Here is a 16814-nt window from a genome sequence, read left to right on the forward strand (position 1 = left end):
AACATGTGAAACTTCAGATCAATGCCAATCCCCCACCTCAAAATCTACATACCGTACTGCAGCACGTTAGAGTTTTTGTCTAAGAATGTCAGACAACGTCTTATATGAAGCTAATGATAATGACTTGCCATTTTACAAACTTTAAACAGAGCCCTTAGTTCTGAAGTTGTTAATGTAATGCTATGGCACACTATCACATTTAATATTATGCTAAGTCACTCAGTCCTGTCTGACTCTTTGTGATATCATGGACTCTAGCCCACAAGGCTCCTCTGTCCATGGGATTCTCCAGACAAGAATACTGGAGTGAGTTACCATGCCCTCCTCCAGGGGATCTTTCCAACCCAGAGATCGAACCCAGGTCTCCCACAATGCAGGCGAATTCTTTACCATCTGAGCCACCAGGGAAGCCCATTACATTTAATATGAAACCTCCCAGAACACACAGGTGTATTGCTGCCAAATGCTGTGCTGTTATGTCATTCAATTACCACTAGGGGGCAGAATTTAACAGCAAACGGTTCCAATACTGAGGAGCCTGACTGCCTACTGGAACCCCATAGCTGATAACAAGATCCCAGAGGTCAGAAGCATGGAGGTTGTCAGAATTACACTTTTAAACAGTGTATAGTAGTATCAGTAGTAGTGCAAGTTGCTCAGTTGTGTCTGACTCTTTGAAACCCCATGGATATAGCCTGCCAGGCTCCTCTGTCCAAGGAATTTCCCAGGCAAGAATACTAGAGCGGGTTGCCATTTCCTTCTCCAGGGCGTCTTTCTGACCCAGAGATCAAACCGAGGTCTCCTGCATTGCAGGCAGATTATTTATCATCTGAGCAACCAGGGAAGCCCTCTTTACCATATACTTCTGCCTAAATGTGCTAAATGTGTGAGTTTTTATGGTGCAACTGTGACCCCAAGGTTTTTATCCTATACTATGTTGGCAAGGGCAGAGAGGTTAGGCGTGGGATAAAATCACTGAAGAATTTCTGAAAAAAATTTTAGAGATGTGAGTGCCACTTATTCTGGGAAACTGAGAGATCTTTGGAACAACCTCACTGGCTCTCCCCTCAATTTAAATGTCCTTCCTATCTGGTTGTATAGGATCATCAGACCGTGTTGCTAAATGTTTATTAAGAGGACACGAAAGGGTCCTTGCCCTCAGAATGTGAATTCTTGCCCTGAGAACTCACAGTTCTGAGTTCTGAGGAGTTGGTTGTTGTTATTGACGGAACTATAGAATTTGGCACAAGTGCTATGCAGATAATGGAGTAGTAACACAGTGACCGGAGAGTTGCTTTTAGCAGGGAGGTCGGGGAGGTCTCTCTGAGGCAGTGGAATCTGAATGGGGGTGCATGAGGCACACAAGAATTAGGGTGACAGCTACAAAACCAGCATTTCCTGAGTGTTATCGACATGGCAGGCACTGCGTTAACAATTTTGTGAGCATTAATTCATTTAAGCCCTACTTCTCCCATTTATTGTTGAGGAAATTGAGCTCCAGAGAATTTTAGGAACTTGCCCCAGCGTCACACAAGCATGAGGAAATGGCTAAGATGGGGCTGTGTATCTGTATTAGTTTCCTAGGGCTGCTGTAGCAAGTTACCACAAACTCAATGGCTTTAAAATAGAAACATATTCTCTGACAGTTCAGGAGGCTAGGAGTCCAAAATCAAGGTGTCCCAGGTCTACACGCTCTCTGAAGGCTCTAAGGTGGGAACCTTCCTTGCCTCTTCCTGCCCTGTGGTGGCTGCTGGCAATCCTCGGTGTTCCTAAGCCTACGCACACATCAACCCCGATCTGTCTCTGTCATTGCTTGGCATGCTCCCTGTGTGTCCAAATTCCCCTCTTCTTATAAGACACCAGTCATTGGATTGTTGTTTAGTTGTTAAGTTGTGTCTAACTCTTGTGACCCCATGGACTGTAGCCCACCAGGCTCCTCTAGCCATGGGATTTCCCAGGCAAGAATACTACCAAAGGTTGCCATTCCCTTCTCCAGGGATTTTCCTGACCCAGTGATTGAACCCGCAACTCCAGCTTGGCAGGAGGATTCTTCACCACTGAGCTACCTGGGAAGCAACCCAGCACAACCGCACCTTAATTTGATCACATCTGCAATGATCTTCTTTCCAAATGCAGTTACTTTCACAGGTACTGGTGTTAGGACAGATGTCTTAGGACTTCAACACATCTTGCGGGGGTACACAGTTCAACCCATGACAGCAATCTAGCACCCGCTTCAAGCCACTCAGCTCTTCTACCACAAAAGAACCTTCCAGCCTAAGGAAAGGCAAAGACCCAGGGCAGCAGGAAAAGCCAGCATGGAAAAGTTTGTGAGTAAGGTGGATGGCAGGAGATGAGCTTAGAGATAGACAGGCCACAAGGGGAGGGCCATGAAGCCCAGTTATACAGCTGATTCTGGTCAGAGGCCGTGGCTTCAATCCTTGCTTACATGTGAGTTATCTCTTCACCGCCTCTCTGTCTGATTGGGATCTAAGAAGAGTCCTCTTTCTTCAGCCAAGGATGAAGGCTGTAGCCCAGAACAAGCATGTGAGCCTGCCATATCCCACTTACAGGCCAGACCAGGCTCCCTCGAGCACCTTCAGAGGGCAGCCCCGGCTTCGACCTTGATTCAAACCATCAAGTTCAGGGGTGTAGGGAGAATTTGCTTCTGACCTGGGACACTGACAAAATACATCTCAGGCTATCCTGGCAACGTCTGGCCTGAGGAGTTATTCACACAAACGCCAGGTAGGAGCAGTCAGGACTCCAGCTGTTTCCACACACCTGCTCACCCAGCAGAGCCGAAGATGCTAACATGACTAGAGAGACACTGCTACTCAGAGCAGACAGGTCTACCCGACGAGATGCCGAAATACGTCCAGGCCGCGCAGTGTTGCAACAGCATCATCCCTGAGGTTATGCAAGCACACACAATTTGCACAAGGACTCACTGCTATGTCATTAGGCAAGGTCAAGGTGATGTTGATGACCCAAGACTGCATCATGGAAGTGCTGGCGTGAAAAGATGAGATTTTTGTTGAAAGCCTGCTACACTCTGTTCAGAAGGGAAACAAGGATAGCGTGTGTGTACACAGCCTAGAGGAGGGGTCTGGTCTGCAAACCTTCGCTGTCAAGGTCCAGACAGTGAACAGCTCAGCTTTGCTGCCTAGTCTGTCACGACTACTCAACTGCACCCTCACAGTGAGAAAGTGGTGGCGCACCAATGAATGGGTGTGGCTGTGTTTCAGTAAAATTTATGCATGCTGAAATTTGAATTTCACAACTTTTACATTCTTCTTTAAAAAAATAAACAGACATGCAGAAACATAAATCTATTTTAGCTTGTGTACTACAGCAACAGACAGCAGGCGAGATTTGGTCCCAGGCTGTAGTTTGCTGACTGTCCCCCGCACACCCCCTGCTGCCCCAGCCCCCAGGCTAATGCTATCCCAGATGCTTAACGTAACATCATTGTGGTAACATGGTCTTCAATCGAAAATCTCCCTTCCGCCCCTAAAATCCTTACTGACTTCAGGCAAGATGCCAAGCGCTGTGTGAACTCTGGATTTCCCCCTGGCTGCTTCTCCATCACCACCTCCATTTAAGTCCTGCCAGAACTGTCAACTCATCTCATACAATGACTCTTAATTCTATCTCTAGAAGGCCTCCAGCACCTGCCCTGACTTTCCATTCCTGCTGTCACTATCCCAGGTTAAGCTGGCCATGGTATACATATATCCTCTCCATTCAGGTCAGGCTCTTGATGACACTTCCCTCCTACCCAGCCTGACTTGACTGAACAATTACTAGCATACAAATCTGCCCCAAACTATCTGCTGAATGAACCAAAGCAGTAAAAATACCCACAAGCTCAGCACTCTCTCCATCTGGTCAGCAGTTTGACATGGCCCATCTCAAAATCAAAAATCTCCCATAGTGAGATGGCAGTACTTAAGGCTGCAGTTTGCTTTTTTAAAGTCAGGCTCGGTGAGGTATAATTTGCAAATACTAAAATCACCCCTTCCCGTACAGTTCTATGACATCTGAAACAACCCCAATTAAAGTATCTCTATCATTCCCCCAAAGCTGCCCTATTCCCTCCTGCACCCCTTCAACCACTGATCTGCTCTTGGTACTGCCAGGTTTTATCTGCATCCCACGGTCCATTCCTTCTTAATGCTGAAGAGGATGTCACTGTGTGGGTCTGCGGTTCATCCGCTCAGCAGTCAAAAGACACTGGTGCTTTTTCCAGTTTTTGTCAGTTAGAAATAATGCCACTATAGACACTAACATACAGATTTCTAAATAGATGTATGTTTTCATGATGAAGTTTCACTTTTTATAAATGGCCACATTTTCACAGACCTGCAGGATAGGATTCCATGAAATGAAAGAATATCCTCCAAGTCTATTCTTCTCACCCTGCCTCAGCAATCTTTTAAAACTGTAGTAACATTAAGCTTCCGAGGAATCTTTGTAGAGAAGGTTTTTGGGGTGGAGTGGGAGGAGCTGGATGCGAGCTGTCTTTCCTTGCTCCCAAGATGAGCTCCAGGGCTGTTTCCCATTCACTGCTGGCAGTGTTTGATCTTCTGGTCCACGGGGCGGCACTGGCTCTCTGGATGTGCACACTCAGGCAAAAACCTGCAGAGCCAGCCAACTGGGCCATTATTTGGTTCGTATAACTTGTTAAAATCTCACAGAATGTACAGCGTGCCATTGTTTTTGTAAGTCCCTTTCATGACTTTGTGAGCTGGCTAATTCAGAGCAGACTGGACTGATTTCCCTTGCTGGAAGAAAAGACCTTCCTCAAAGACAGCTATTTAACCGTGACCATGGCTGCAACCATCTTGAGCACAAAGCGGGCTTAGGGGCTGCAGCCTTGCCGCCCCTGCCCCCACCGAGGCCCCCACAGCCCGGGGCACTTATTCTTGGCACTGGAATTCACATAATTACTCCTCTTTTAATCTGCAGGGTGACCTAATGTAGCCCTGGCCAGCCGACTGCAGGAAATGGTCTTGTGAGATCTGAGCCTTGGGCAGACCGTCAAATCTGTAAGCCCCTCTTAGAAAGAGCATTTGGGAGCATTAACCCCATAAAGGACGGGGCTCCAAGTGGCTCTAGGCTCCTAAGTAGCCAGTGCACACCCAGAGGAAGAAGTCCAAGGACTCTGGTCTCCTCTCCAGGGTAAGGCTCCAGTCCCGTCCCTTCATCTAACCTGCAAAGCAAGCTCAGAAACTGCAGATGTCTTAGAAAAGCTCACAAGTGGCTTCAGCAAGAATCCACAAGGGCTGACGACAAAAGAAAGGGCCATTCATTCACTAGGGAGCTCGTGGGAACAAAAGGCTACACTCTGTCCTGACACTTGCTAACGGCGGAGTCAGGAGAGCTGTTTCGTCTGCAGGCACTGTGCTATTTACAACCTGGCCTTGCCTATATAACCTTGGTTAATCTGAGAAAACAGTCTCCCCAATGTCTTCCCAACTATGCTATTATTATATTTATTTTCCAATTTGTCTTAAGGACAATTTACTTTAAAACAAAAAAAATCTATAATAAACATTTCTTCTAAAAGGAAAATCACAAATCCATAATGAACATTTCTTCTTAAAAAAAAAATCACCCAGCTCTGCTGTAGCTAATGAGTTCCTTTCCTAAAAATATATACTTTTAAGTCTCTCTCAGAAAAGAGACTCTATTAATATAACTGTAAGGCTATGTGTGAAGAAGCTAGAAAGAATTAGAATCTTCAGTCTAAAAGGAAGATAAGTATAAAGGGAGAACAGATAGGAAATACTATAAACTGATAAAACTCGGTGTATGTGAGTGTGTGTGGGGGGTGGGCAACTCCTGAAGGTTAAAGAAGTAGCCCCAGGAAAATATGAAAAGAATGACAAACAGTGAAAATGGAAGCAGGTTTCACAGGTTCAAGAAGGGGTTACAGAAGTGAAAATGTATGGAATATAAGAGCAAACGCAGGAGTGTCGGGGGAAATCTCCGATCTTTTGCGGTAATATGATGGGTGGACCATTATTACCTGTCACACCCTTGGTCTTAATGTCGGAGACACAACATAAAATGCCACCCTTGTTCCAATCAATGTGGCAGTTTTGTGATCAAGAGTGACAGATTAAGAAGGCCTTACCAAAACCCTTCCCCCTCCAGCTTGCCATAGGCGTTACTGTTGTTTATTCGCCAGTCGTGTCTGACTCCTTGCGACCCCATGGACTCTAGGCCTCCCCTTCCCTCACCATCTCCTGGAGTTTGCCCAAGTTCATGTTCATTGCATCGGTGCCAGCCATCTCAGCCTCTGACACCCTCTTCTCCTTCTGCCCTCAATCTTTCTCAGCATCAGGGACTTTTCCAATGAGTCGTCTGTTCGCATCAGATGACCAAAATACTGGAGCTTCAGCTTCAGCATCAGCTCAGGGTTGATCTCCCTTAAGATGACTGGTTTGATCTTGCTGTCCAAGGGACGTTCAGGTCTTCTCCAGCACCACAGTTGGAAGGCATCAATTCTTTGGCATTCTGCCTTCTTTATGGTCTAGCTCTCACACCATACATGACCATGGAGAAGACCATTGCCTTGACTATATGGACCTTTGTCGGCAGAGTAATGTCTCTGTTTTTCAACATACTGTCTAGGTTCCTGCCAAGAAGCAACTGTCCTCTGATTTCATGGCTGCAGTCACAGTCCACAGTGATTTTGGAGCCCAAGAAGAGGCAGTCTGTCACTATTTCCACCTTTCCCCTTCTATGTGCGCATGCAGTAATGGGGCTGGATGCCATTATCTTAGTTTTATTAATATTTAGTCTTAAACCAGCTCTTTCACACTCCTCCTTCACTCTCATCAAGAGGCTCTTTAGTTCCTCATAGTTTTCTGCCATTAAAGGGCTATCATCTGCATCAATTCAGTTTGCTTCGGTTGCTCAGTTGTGTCTGACTCTTTGCGACCCCATGGACTGCAGCAAACCAGGCTTCCCTGTCCATCACCAACTCCTGGAGCTTGCTCCAACTTATGTCCATTGAGTCGGTGATGCCATCCAACCATGTTATCCTCTGTCATCCTATTCTCCTCCTGCCTTCAATCTTTCCCAGCATCAGGGTCTTTTCAGATTAGTCAGTTCTTCGCATCAGGTGGCCAAAGTATTGGAGTTTCAGCTTCAGCAACACCCCTTCCAATGAATATTCAGGATTGATTTCCTTTAGGATGGACTGGTTGGATCTCCTTGCTGTCCAAGGGACTCTCAAGAGTCTTCTCCAACACAACAGTTCAAAAGCATCAGTTCTTTAGCACTCAGCTTTCTTTACGGTCCAACTCTCACATCCATAGATGACTATCGGAAAAACCATAGCTTTGACTAGATGAACTTTTGTTGGCAAAGTAATGTCTCTGCCTTTTAATATGTTGTCTAGGTGGGTCATAGCATTTCTTCCAAGGAGCAAGCGTCTTTTAATTTCATGGCTGCAGTCACCATCTGCAGTGATTTTGGAGCCCAAGTAAATAGTCTGTTACTGTTTCCACTGTTTCCCCATCTATCTGCCATAAAGTGATGGGACTAGATACCATGATCTTCGTTTTTTTGAATGTTGAGTTTTAAGCCAGCTTTTTCACTCTCCTCTTTCATCAAGAGGCTCTTTAGTTCCTCTTCACTTTCTGCCATGAGGGTGGTGTCATCTGCATATCAGAGGTTACTGATATTTCTCCCAGCAATCTTATTTCCAGCTTGTGCTTCATCCAGCCCGGCATTTTGCATGATGTACTCTGCATATAAATTAAATAAGCAGGGTGACAATATACAGCCTTGACATACTCCTTTCCCAATTTGGAACCAGTCCATTGTTCCATGTCTGGTTCTAACTGTTGCTTCTTGACATGCATACAGATTTCTCAGGAGGCAGGTAAGAAGTTCTGGTATTCCCATCTCTTGAAGAATTTTCCACAGTTTGTTGTGATCCACACAGCCAAAGACTGGCGTAGTCAATAAAGCAGAAGTAGATGTTTTTCTGGAATTCTTTTGCTTTTTCAGTGATCCAGTGGATGTTGGCAATTTGATCTCTGGTTCCTCTTCCTTTTTATAAATCTAACATCTGGAAGTTCTTGGTTCATGTACTGTTGGAGCCTAGCTTGGAGAATTTTGAGCCTTACATTGCTAGCATGTGAGATGAGTGCAATTGTGCAGTTGTTTGAACAGTCTTTGGCATCATCTGCATATCTGTGATTATTGATTTCCTCCTAGCTATCTTGATTCCAGCTTGTAACGCATCGAGCCCAGCATTTCTCATGAAGTGCTCAGTGTATCGGCTAAACAAACAGGGTAACAGCAGACAACCCTGTCCTACTCCTTTCTTGATCTTGAACCAATCAGTTGTCCCATACAGGTTTCTAACTGTTGATTTTTGACCCATAAACAGGTTTCTCAGGAGACAGCTAAGATGGTCTGGTATTTCCATCTCTTTAAGAGCTTTCCAGTTTGTCATGATACAAGCAGGCAAAGGCTTTAGCATAGCTGAGGAAATAGAGATAGATGTTTTTCTGAAATTCCCTTGCTTTCTCTATAATTCAGCAAATGTTGGCAATTTGATCTCTAGTTCCTCTTCCTTCTCTAAACCCAGCTTTGACATCTGGGAGTTCTTGGTTAGCATAATACTGAAGCCTAGCATGCAAGATTTTAAGCATGACCTCTCTAGCATGGGAGATGAGTGCAAGTGTCCGATGATTAGCACATTCTTTGGTACTACCCTTCTTGGGAATTGGGATGACAACTGACCTTTTCCAACCCTGCAGCCACTGCTGGGTCTTCCAGACTGGCTGACATAATGAATGCAAAACCTTGATGGCATCGCCCTTTAGGGATCTGAATAGTTCTCCTGGAATTTCACTGCATCCACCAGCTTTATTAAAGCAATGCTTCTTAAGGCCCACTTGACTTTGCACTCCAGAATGCCTGGCTCTGGGTAACTACACCATCATAATAATCCAGTTCATTAAGATTTTTTTTTTTTTTAATACAGTTCTTCCATCACAGGCCTAGGGGATCCTAAAAGTGTGGAACTAGAAGGGACACTGGCCCATCCCCTGGTTTTCTAGTTGTGGGGAAAATGGAACTGATCTTGGGTGGCCTCAGTCTGCGGTGGCTTGAAGCAGGGTTCTCGTTCCCGGCTAGAGACTGAGGTCAGGACACGGCAGTGAGAGCACTGAATCCCAGCCTCTAGTCCACTAGGGATAGTGGCCAGTGACAAGGCCCTGGCCTGTTGGCTTTGTAGAAATGAATTTCCACAGAGAGACAGAAAGTAGTAAAACCAGTAAAATGTTTATTAGTAGGAAAAGGTATGTGTGACTAGACTTACACGGGTGGACTCAGATGGAGCTGCACCCTCGTGGTGGTCTGAAATATGGGGCATTTCTGCCAGGTTTCCTTTGGCCAGTCATCTCGCTTTGCCTGGTTCGAGTCTGTATTCGTTTTCTCTTGGGGCCTTCTCCTGTATGTGTGCATCTCTTAGCCAAAATGGTTTCTAGAGAAGAGGCCTTATGGGTAGGTTGACGTCACCTACTATGGCATGATGCCTCTTTCTGTTTTGACCTCCGAGGAGCTTTATTTTGAAAATGAGGACTACGAGGTCTCTGTATTATCTTATCTGGGCAGGGCTCAGTTTCTCTTTCCTCCTGTGCCCCAACAGGGGACAAACTCCAGTTGCTTAGACTGGGGCCCATCTATCTCCTGCCTCAGAAGCCATAGGACGAAGGGGATAAGTCCAAAGTCATGCTGCTAATTAGACAAGAATGTGAGACAGCCTCCCCTCCCTGGAGATCTTAGGGGCTATGTAACTTGGAGTCTCCTATTGGAATGCTATCTGGGAAGGACAGCACCCTGAGCTATTATCATGTATTCATTTTCAGTACAATTATTTTTATCAAATGTGCTAAACAGTTACCTGACACAGATCTGAGAAACTAGACACAGAGTAGATACTGAAGGCAGTAAAAATATGGCAAAAAATAAACAGGAGCAGTAAGCAGGGCTTCCCTGGTGACTCAGATGGTAAAGAACCTGCCTGCAATGCAGGAGACCCAGGTTCGATCTCTGGCTCAGGAAGATCCCCTGGAGAAGGGAATGGTTGCCCACTCCAGTATTCTTTCCTGGAGAATTCCTCTTTCCTGGAGAGGAGCCTGGCAGGCTGCAATCCTTAGGGTCGCAAAGAGTTGGACACGACTGAGAGATTAACACTTTCACTTTTTCACTTTCAAGCAGGTAAAGCAACCCAGAAGAGAAATTCGACTACACAATTTTGCCTAGGGCTATTTCCTCTGTTTTAAAAAAAAAAAAAAATTTAGTTTTATCTAGGGTAAGGAATGCTAGGTACGCACAGGAAAATTCCAGAGCTTACACCACTAACCAAAGTCACTAGCTTAAGAGCAGGAGGAAGGCGCAGCTGCACGGAGGTTTCTGTTTTCCAATCCACAAGAAGGGTGTTGTTCAGATATAGTGAAAGAGAATCAATTATATTCTCATGACTATATTTAACAGTTGAAATCAGGCCTCGAAGATGACCATCATGTTTTAGGCTCCTGGCTTGGGGGGATGTGGAGAGGAGGAGGGGGATGGAGACACAAGGAAAAGGTAGAAAAAGAAAAAGCTCCCCTCTCCGGTGGTCAGAAAAGTAAAGAGACAGAAACAGAGGAGAATAAAGATTCCCAAATTCCCGGGGGTTCTTTGGATCTACTCAAATTTTCTTATCACATCCAAATAGGGAATTCACCACTTAGGGTAACAAGGTGTCCTTGGGAGGCCCCAGCAGGAGGTCAGCCTGCTGAAGAAATGAAAGAACTATCCGAGAGTTCTAGAGCTTCCCTGCCAAGCACTCTTCTCTCCAGTTCTCACAGAGGTGCTCCTGGTAGCCTGGCAACCGCCCCCCAGGCCCCCTGGCATGCTGCTGTATTGACGTGCAGCAGCTATGGGGAGCGCTGGGAGGACACAGTACAAACTGGGCAGGACTGAACGGTGGATTCCTTCTCCACCCAGCTCGCTCCTGCCACAACACAGCAGCCCCATCACCCCGTGAGTTATGGGGTCAGCCTCAGTGTCTCCTTTCCTCTAGACATGAGGAGGCAAGGGTGGCCCCAGACCTCTCTCTCTTAATCTGGGAACTGGAAAAACCAGGTGAAGATGGTTAGAAAGTCTCCCAGGTTAAGGGAGACCTGGGACTGTGACTCCCAGCAGGATAAGAACGGCTGTCGGCTGGCCACCACTGGGTGCTTCTACTGCTGAGATGGACTCAGAGATCTGCTCACTGCCCCCCCCCCCCATTCTCAGGTCACGAAGAACCTCTAAAACCCTGACTCTCAGAAAGGGCCCTACGTGATGCAACATACTTTACACAGAATCTCTACTTTTCTCCACGCCCGAGACATATTATGTGTACAAAGGGATGATAGGGAGGAAAGAGCTCAAAGTCAGGGGGCCAAACTGCATTCACCTTATCTACATCTCTCACCTCCCTCAATCATCTTCAGCCACCCTCCAGGCTCTAGGCACCAGCTGGCACCAATTTACGAGGCCTTTGAGGCATGGATTGGTCAAGCACTCGAGAGGGTGCCTAAGTTTGAGAAACGCTAGGATGGGACTGCACTGGCCTAAGACAACTGACTCATGGGTCCATTCAGACCTTGAGGCCCAAGGCCTCTATGGAAGTGTTTTCAGAGCTTTAGTGCCCATGGAGATAAATGAAAATCCCTTATATTTGCTCATTAAGTCCCCAAGCCGTATCTCCAAACCAAGGGCAAAATGAGAAAGAAAAAAAAAAATGTGATGAGGGACACGGAAATGTCATCTCTAAAGTTCTGACCAGATTCAGACAAGGTTGATAGCAAAAAGTAACCTTCAGAAGACCTCAGTGAGTCCTAGAAAAGGGGACTCCTTGAGCCACCACCAGGAGCAGTTCTATCACTCACTGCCTGGGAAAGCGGGGGAGCCCAGCAGACCGAAGCAGCAACAACCGCCACACCTCTTCTTTAAGTCTCAGTTTTTAATAGTATCTTTTATTTGCCTCTTGAAGTCTATACCTCTGATTGAGTTGATGTTCACTGCTCTTTTTTTTTTCTTTTTTTTTTCACTGCTCTTTTTAAAATTTATTTTTAATTGAAGGATAGTTGCTTTATAATATTGTGTTGGTTTCTGCCATACATCAACATGAATCAGCCCTAGCTATGTATATGTTTCCTCCCTCTTGAGCCTCCCTCCCACCCCTCTAGGTTGTCACATAGTCCTGGTTTGAGTTCCCTGAGTCATATAGCAAATTTCCACTGGCTATCTATTTTATATACGGTAGCCAATACCTCTGAGTCAACACGACAACTTGCAATGACCAATTCACGAATGAGATGCAATAGCTTAGAAAATATTAATATTAAAATGAGTCCTTCCCAAAGTCTCTGCTTAGGTTTAGAATTCATCATTGGATTATCTTAAAGGCTGGGACTTTCAGTTCAGTTCAGTCGCTCAGTCGTGTCCGACTCTTTGCGACCTCATGAATCGCAGCACGCCAGGCCTCCCTGTCCATCACCAACTCCCAGAGTTCACTCAGACTCACGTCCATTGAGTCAGTGATGCCATCCAGCCATCTCATCCTCTGCCGTCCCCTTCTCCTCCTGCCCTCAATCCCTCCCAGCATCAGGGTCTTTTCCAATGAGTCAACTCTTCGCATGAGGTGGCCAAAGTACCGGAGTTTCAGCTTCAGCATCATTCCCTCCAAAGAAATCCCAGGGCTCATCTCCTTCAGAATGGATTGGTTGGATCTCCTTGCAGTCCAAGGGACTCTCAAGAGTCTTCTCCAACACCACAGTTCAAAAGCATCAATTCTTCAGCACTCAGCTCTCTTCGCAGTCCAACTCTCACATCCATACATGACCAGTGGAAAAACCATATCCTTGACTAGACGGACCTTTGTTGGCAAAGTAATGTCTCTGCTTTTCAATATGCTATCTAGGTTGGTCATAACTTTCCTTCCAAGGAGTAAGCATCTTTTAATTCCATGGCTTGCAGTCACCATCTGCAGTGATTTTGGAGCCCCCCAAAATAAAGTCTGACACTGTTTCCACTGTTTCCCCATCTATTTCCCATGAAGTGATGGGACCAGATGCCATATCTTCGTTTTCTGAATGCTGGGACTTTAGTAAAAGAGAAAAGCTGAGCTATGGAGTAGCGAGGAGGGAAGTGAGCACAGCCTGAATGAGCCGGCAGCAGGAGAGAGCCAGTTTCTGGGACATGGAACACAGTGAGTTCTAAAGGGCTGCTGTGATTAACACACTGGAGAATTCTAGGACACACTCTTTTATGTTACTGTCAAGTCAGATCATAGAGTATGACAGTGTCCCCTAATTCCTTGCAGTGCACAACCCACACAAAAGCACACGCGATGCACCAGGAGGGACACAGACACACCACTCATAAAGTTCTGACCAGATTCTGACTCGGTGGCTCTGTTGGTTTAGGATTACCTATTTGCTGCAGTCAAGCTGCAACTCAGGCACAGCCGCGGTAGAACAGACAGGAAACATAATTCCCACCTCCATTCCAACAAACTCTACTATGACCACCTCAAGTGACCACATGGTTCTACTAGAGTCTTCTCCTCCAGTAGAAGCTTTAAACCCTCCATCCTCTGGTCTAAAAGGAAGAAATGCCAAAACCCAGGGACAGTCACAGGCACACAGAAAAGCAAGAATAGGCTTAAATCCTCTGAAATGGGGAGGATGAATTTGAAAAATAAAGACAAAGTATGGCTTCTAGGGGGCAAGCACTTTAAGTCCTAACTTGTCCCATGATTTCGCCTAAAAATGAATGATACATTTTGTCATGACAGATGAGAGTTCTCTTTTCTGTAGTAGGTGCCGGACCTAATTACAGTTCTCAAAATATAAAACCAAACAAATATACACACCTGAAAACTGGGTGTGTGTGGCAGAAGCAGGAAGTGAAAGGCATTCTAAAACTTATTTAGAAGTATTGGGGAAAAAAAAGTACTGAGTATTCAGATACGTTGACTGTCAGTCCCACTGGAAAGTAAAAGAATTACACTGCTCATAGGTACCAACTAGCCACTGAAGAAGAGGGTGGCTACTGAGATGGAGAGGATGGCTCAGAAAGGCTCCCTAGTGGCTCAGTGGTAAAGAATCCACCTGTCAACGCAGGAGACACAGGTTCGATCCCTGATCCAGGAAGATCCCACGTGCTGCACAGCATCTCAGCCCATGCGCCGCAACTATTGAGCCTGTGATCTGGAGCTCGGGAGCAGCAACTACTGAGCATGGCACCCCAGAGCTGGTGTTTCACAACATGAGAGGCCACCACAGTGAAAAGCCTGCACATCGCAGCTACAGAATGGCCCCGACTCACTGCAGTCAGAGAAAAGCCGGAGTGCAGCAACGAAGCCCCATCACAGCCAAAAATAAATACGTAAAATAAAGTCTCATAGAGACCCTTCACTCCTCCACTGAAGGCAAACACAAGTTCACAGTTCCTCGTCTACCATTCCAAAATCCCAAAACTCTGAAAACAGAAACATTTTAAACAACTCATTTGGCAGCACAACAAACCCTAGCTCATTTGGTGACAAAAACATAATGTGATTTACACAAAATCATCTGTAGTCTATTCATCTCACTTTGTGTGAATATTCTTACATTAAACTGTTGTAGTAATGAGTTTCATCATGGGATGGTGACTTTAGCCCCCTTTAGAGGTTACATAGATGTACCATATTACCTCCAAATTTTTAAAACACATCTGGTCCCCAGGGCTTCAGACAAGGGGGAAAGTTTATAAATATATAACAGCGTGACATAAGAGCCCTGCAGAGATTACTACAGGCCCAAGAAAGTCAAATTATGTCCTGGTGGTTTCAATCTAACCAGCCTCCTACACAAGCCAGAGGACAACATTGTGTTAGAAATGGGAGGCCTGTTACCACAGGGTCCCTAACCACATGTTAAATCCTGGGTTCCTACCTTCACATATTCCAGAGTTGGGTCCAGAAGATGCTGATCCCTGAAAAGAGAAAATATAAACATGAGAACAATTGGGAACAACTCATTCTCACACTGGGTACAATGTATCTAACATTATTTCACCCTATTCATTCACATTATTAAGATGAGTCCACCTCCCAGACAACATCCACAGCCAGGAAGTTGGAAAAGACACGTGTTTTCCTGTAAAATTCAAGCCCCAAATATTAGACTATTTATGTCTAGTAATTCTAGAGTCACTAAAGCATAAAAATCAGCCTAAAACTTTGAGCTAAAGAGCTGTGAGGAGTAACAGACACCAATAAAGCAGGGCCCCGCAGCACTTTGGACCAGGCGACTGTGCCACACCCTCTTTGACAGAAAACAGAAGCTCAGATGGGGAGGACAGCTGCCCAAGGTCACCCAGCACCCAGATAGGTGAAGTCTGAACCCAGCTCTGCTTCTAAATCCCCTTTGTCTTTTGCTATCAAGCTGAACAACTCATTCTAATTTTCTTTGGTACCCCAGTGTTTTTTCTCTCCCCACCTAACGTCTGCTCAGATCTATTATAATACTGTTAGGATTAACCAGACAAGTATAAGTAAACAGCAACAGTGTCACTGAGGAGGCTGATTCATTACAGTGTAAGAGGATCTTAGGCAAAGGAAGGGAGGGGGACACGTGACAGCTGATGCTTCCAATACTGGCAGAGTTAGGGCAAGGTGCCCACCATAACACAGGATGTGAAAAGACGGTGCCTTTAGAGACTTAAACTTCACAAAATCAACACATTCCCCTGAAGAGATGAGATCACTTTTTAAAGAACAGAGTGGCTCTTAAGCTGGTGGGAAGGTTGTCAGCATATCTACAGAAAGCACACGGCCCTCAGGAGGTGGGGGATCCCCACCCACAGGCAGCTGCCTCCGGAAGAATGAGCTCAAGCCCAGACCCTCAGGGGCTTGGACACTTCCCTCTGTGGAGAGACCCCCGGGAGATGGTAGCACTTCTGTCCTGAACAGGGGCAGTGGACCCCTGCTTGGACACAAGGAGTGGCTCCCACAGCTCAGGGGCAGCCCATCTTGTTGAAAAATGGACCCCATCCTCAGAGCTGTTCCTGGACTGGTCTGTCCACTGAGTCTTGCACACAGGGCATGCACACAGAGGCAGGCTGGCTTCGCAGACGCTCCTCTAGGCTGTGCGAGCACATGAGCTTCTGAAATCAGTCCCTTTGTAAGGCCAAAGTATCTGAGAAGGGCTTAAGCTCAGAGTCCCTGGTGCACTTCCATCAAAGAGGAGTATAAATCAGTCTTTCAGAGCCTTAAAACTAAGCATACTCTTTGCCACTAAGCTTGTGTTTGTTCATCAGGCATCTTTTCCCAAAGCGGCCGAGTCTGTCTGCTGTGCTGGGTCACCAGCTCTCCATCTGCAGTCTGGACATCAAGCTGATGTTTCCAGGCTTTGTGACCATAAGACCACATGGCGAGGGACTATCAACTTCGTCAGCAGGGCTTTGGCCAAGCTCCCTTTTAAGTTCTCAAACTCCTGGGTTTCTACTGAAGCAACATTTTAGGCTTCTAGGCATCCAGTCTCATGCTAATCATCCAGTCCAGTGGTCTGGCCCTGGGAGTGCAGAAAGATGTTACAGCCACTTGGACGCTGCTTCTCATCTTTTTCAAGTGTCTATTTTTAGGTATGTTCTAAAACGTCCATTATATACACTCATTCATGTGTGTCTTAATGCATGGATAACAGTGTAGGTGTGTGCTGTTTATAGCAATGATTTGGTCCTGGGAATCTCTCCACACTAAA

General features: G+C 45.9%; 1 protein-coding gene across 5 annotated transcripts in view; it reads right to left on the reverse strand.

Moving 5' to 3' along the window:
• Window positions 1–16814, reverse strand: part of BCAR3 (BCAR3 adaptor protein, NSP family member) — a 222219-nt gene that overhangs the window by 78535 nt on the left and 126870 nt on the right. For all 5 annotated transcript variants that reach the window (XM_060411939.1, XM_042251091.1, XM_042251086.1 and 2 more), the window contains one exon: window positions 15006–15045. In XM_060411939.1, the coding sequence (XP_060267922.1) occupies window positions 15006–15045 (40 nt within the window). The remainder of the gene's footprint in view (window positions 1–15005; window positions 15046–16814) is intronic.

This window comes from Ovis aries, chromosome 1 (assembly GCF_016772045.2).
Source record: "Ovis aries strain OAR_USU_Benz2616 breed Rambouillet chromosome 1, ARS-UI_Ramb_v3.0, whole genome shotgun sequence".
NCBI lineage: Eukaryota > Metazoa > Chordata > Mammalia > Artiodactyla > Bovidae > Ovis > Ovis aries.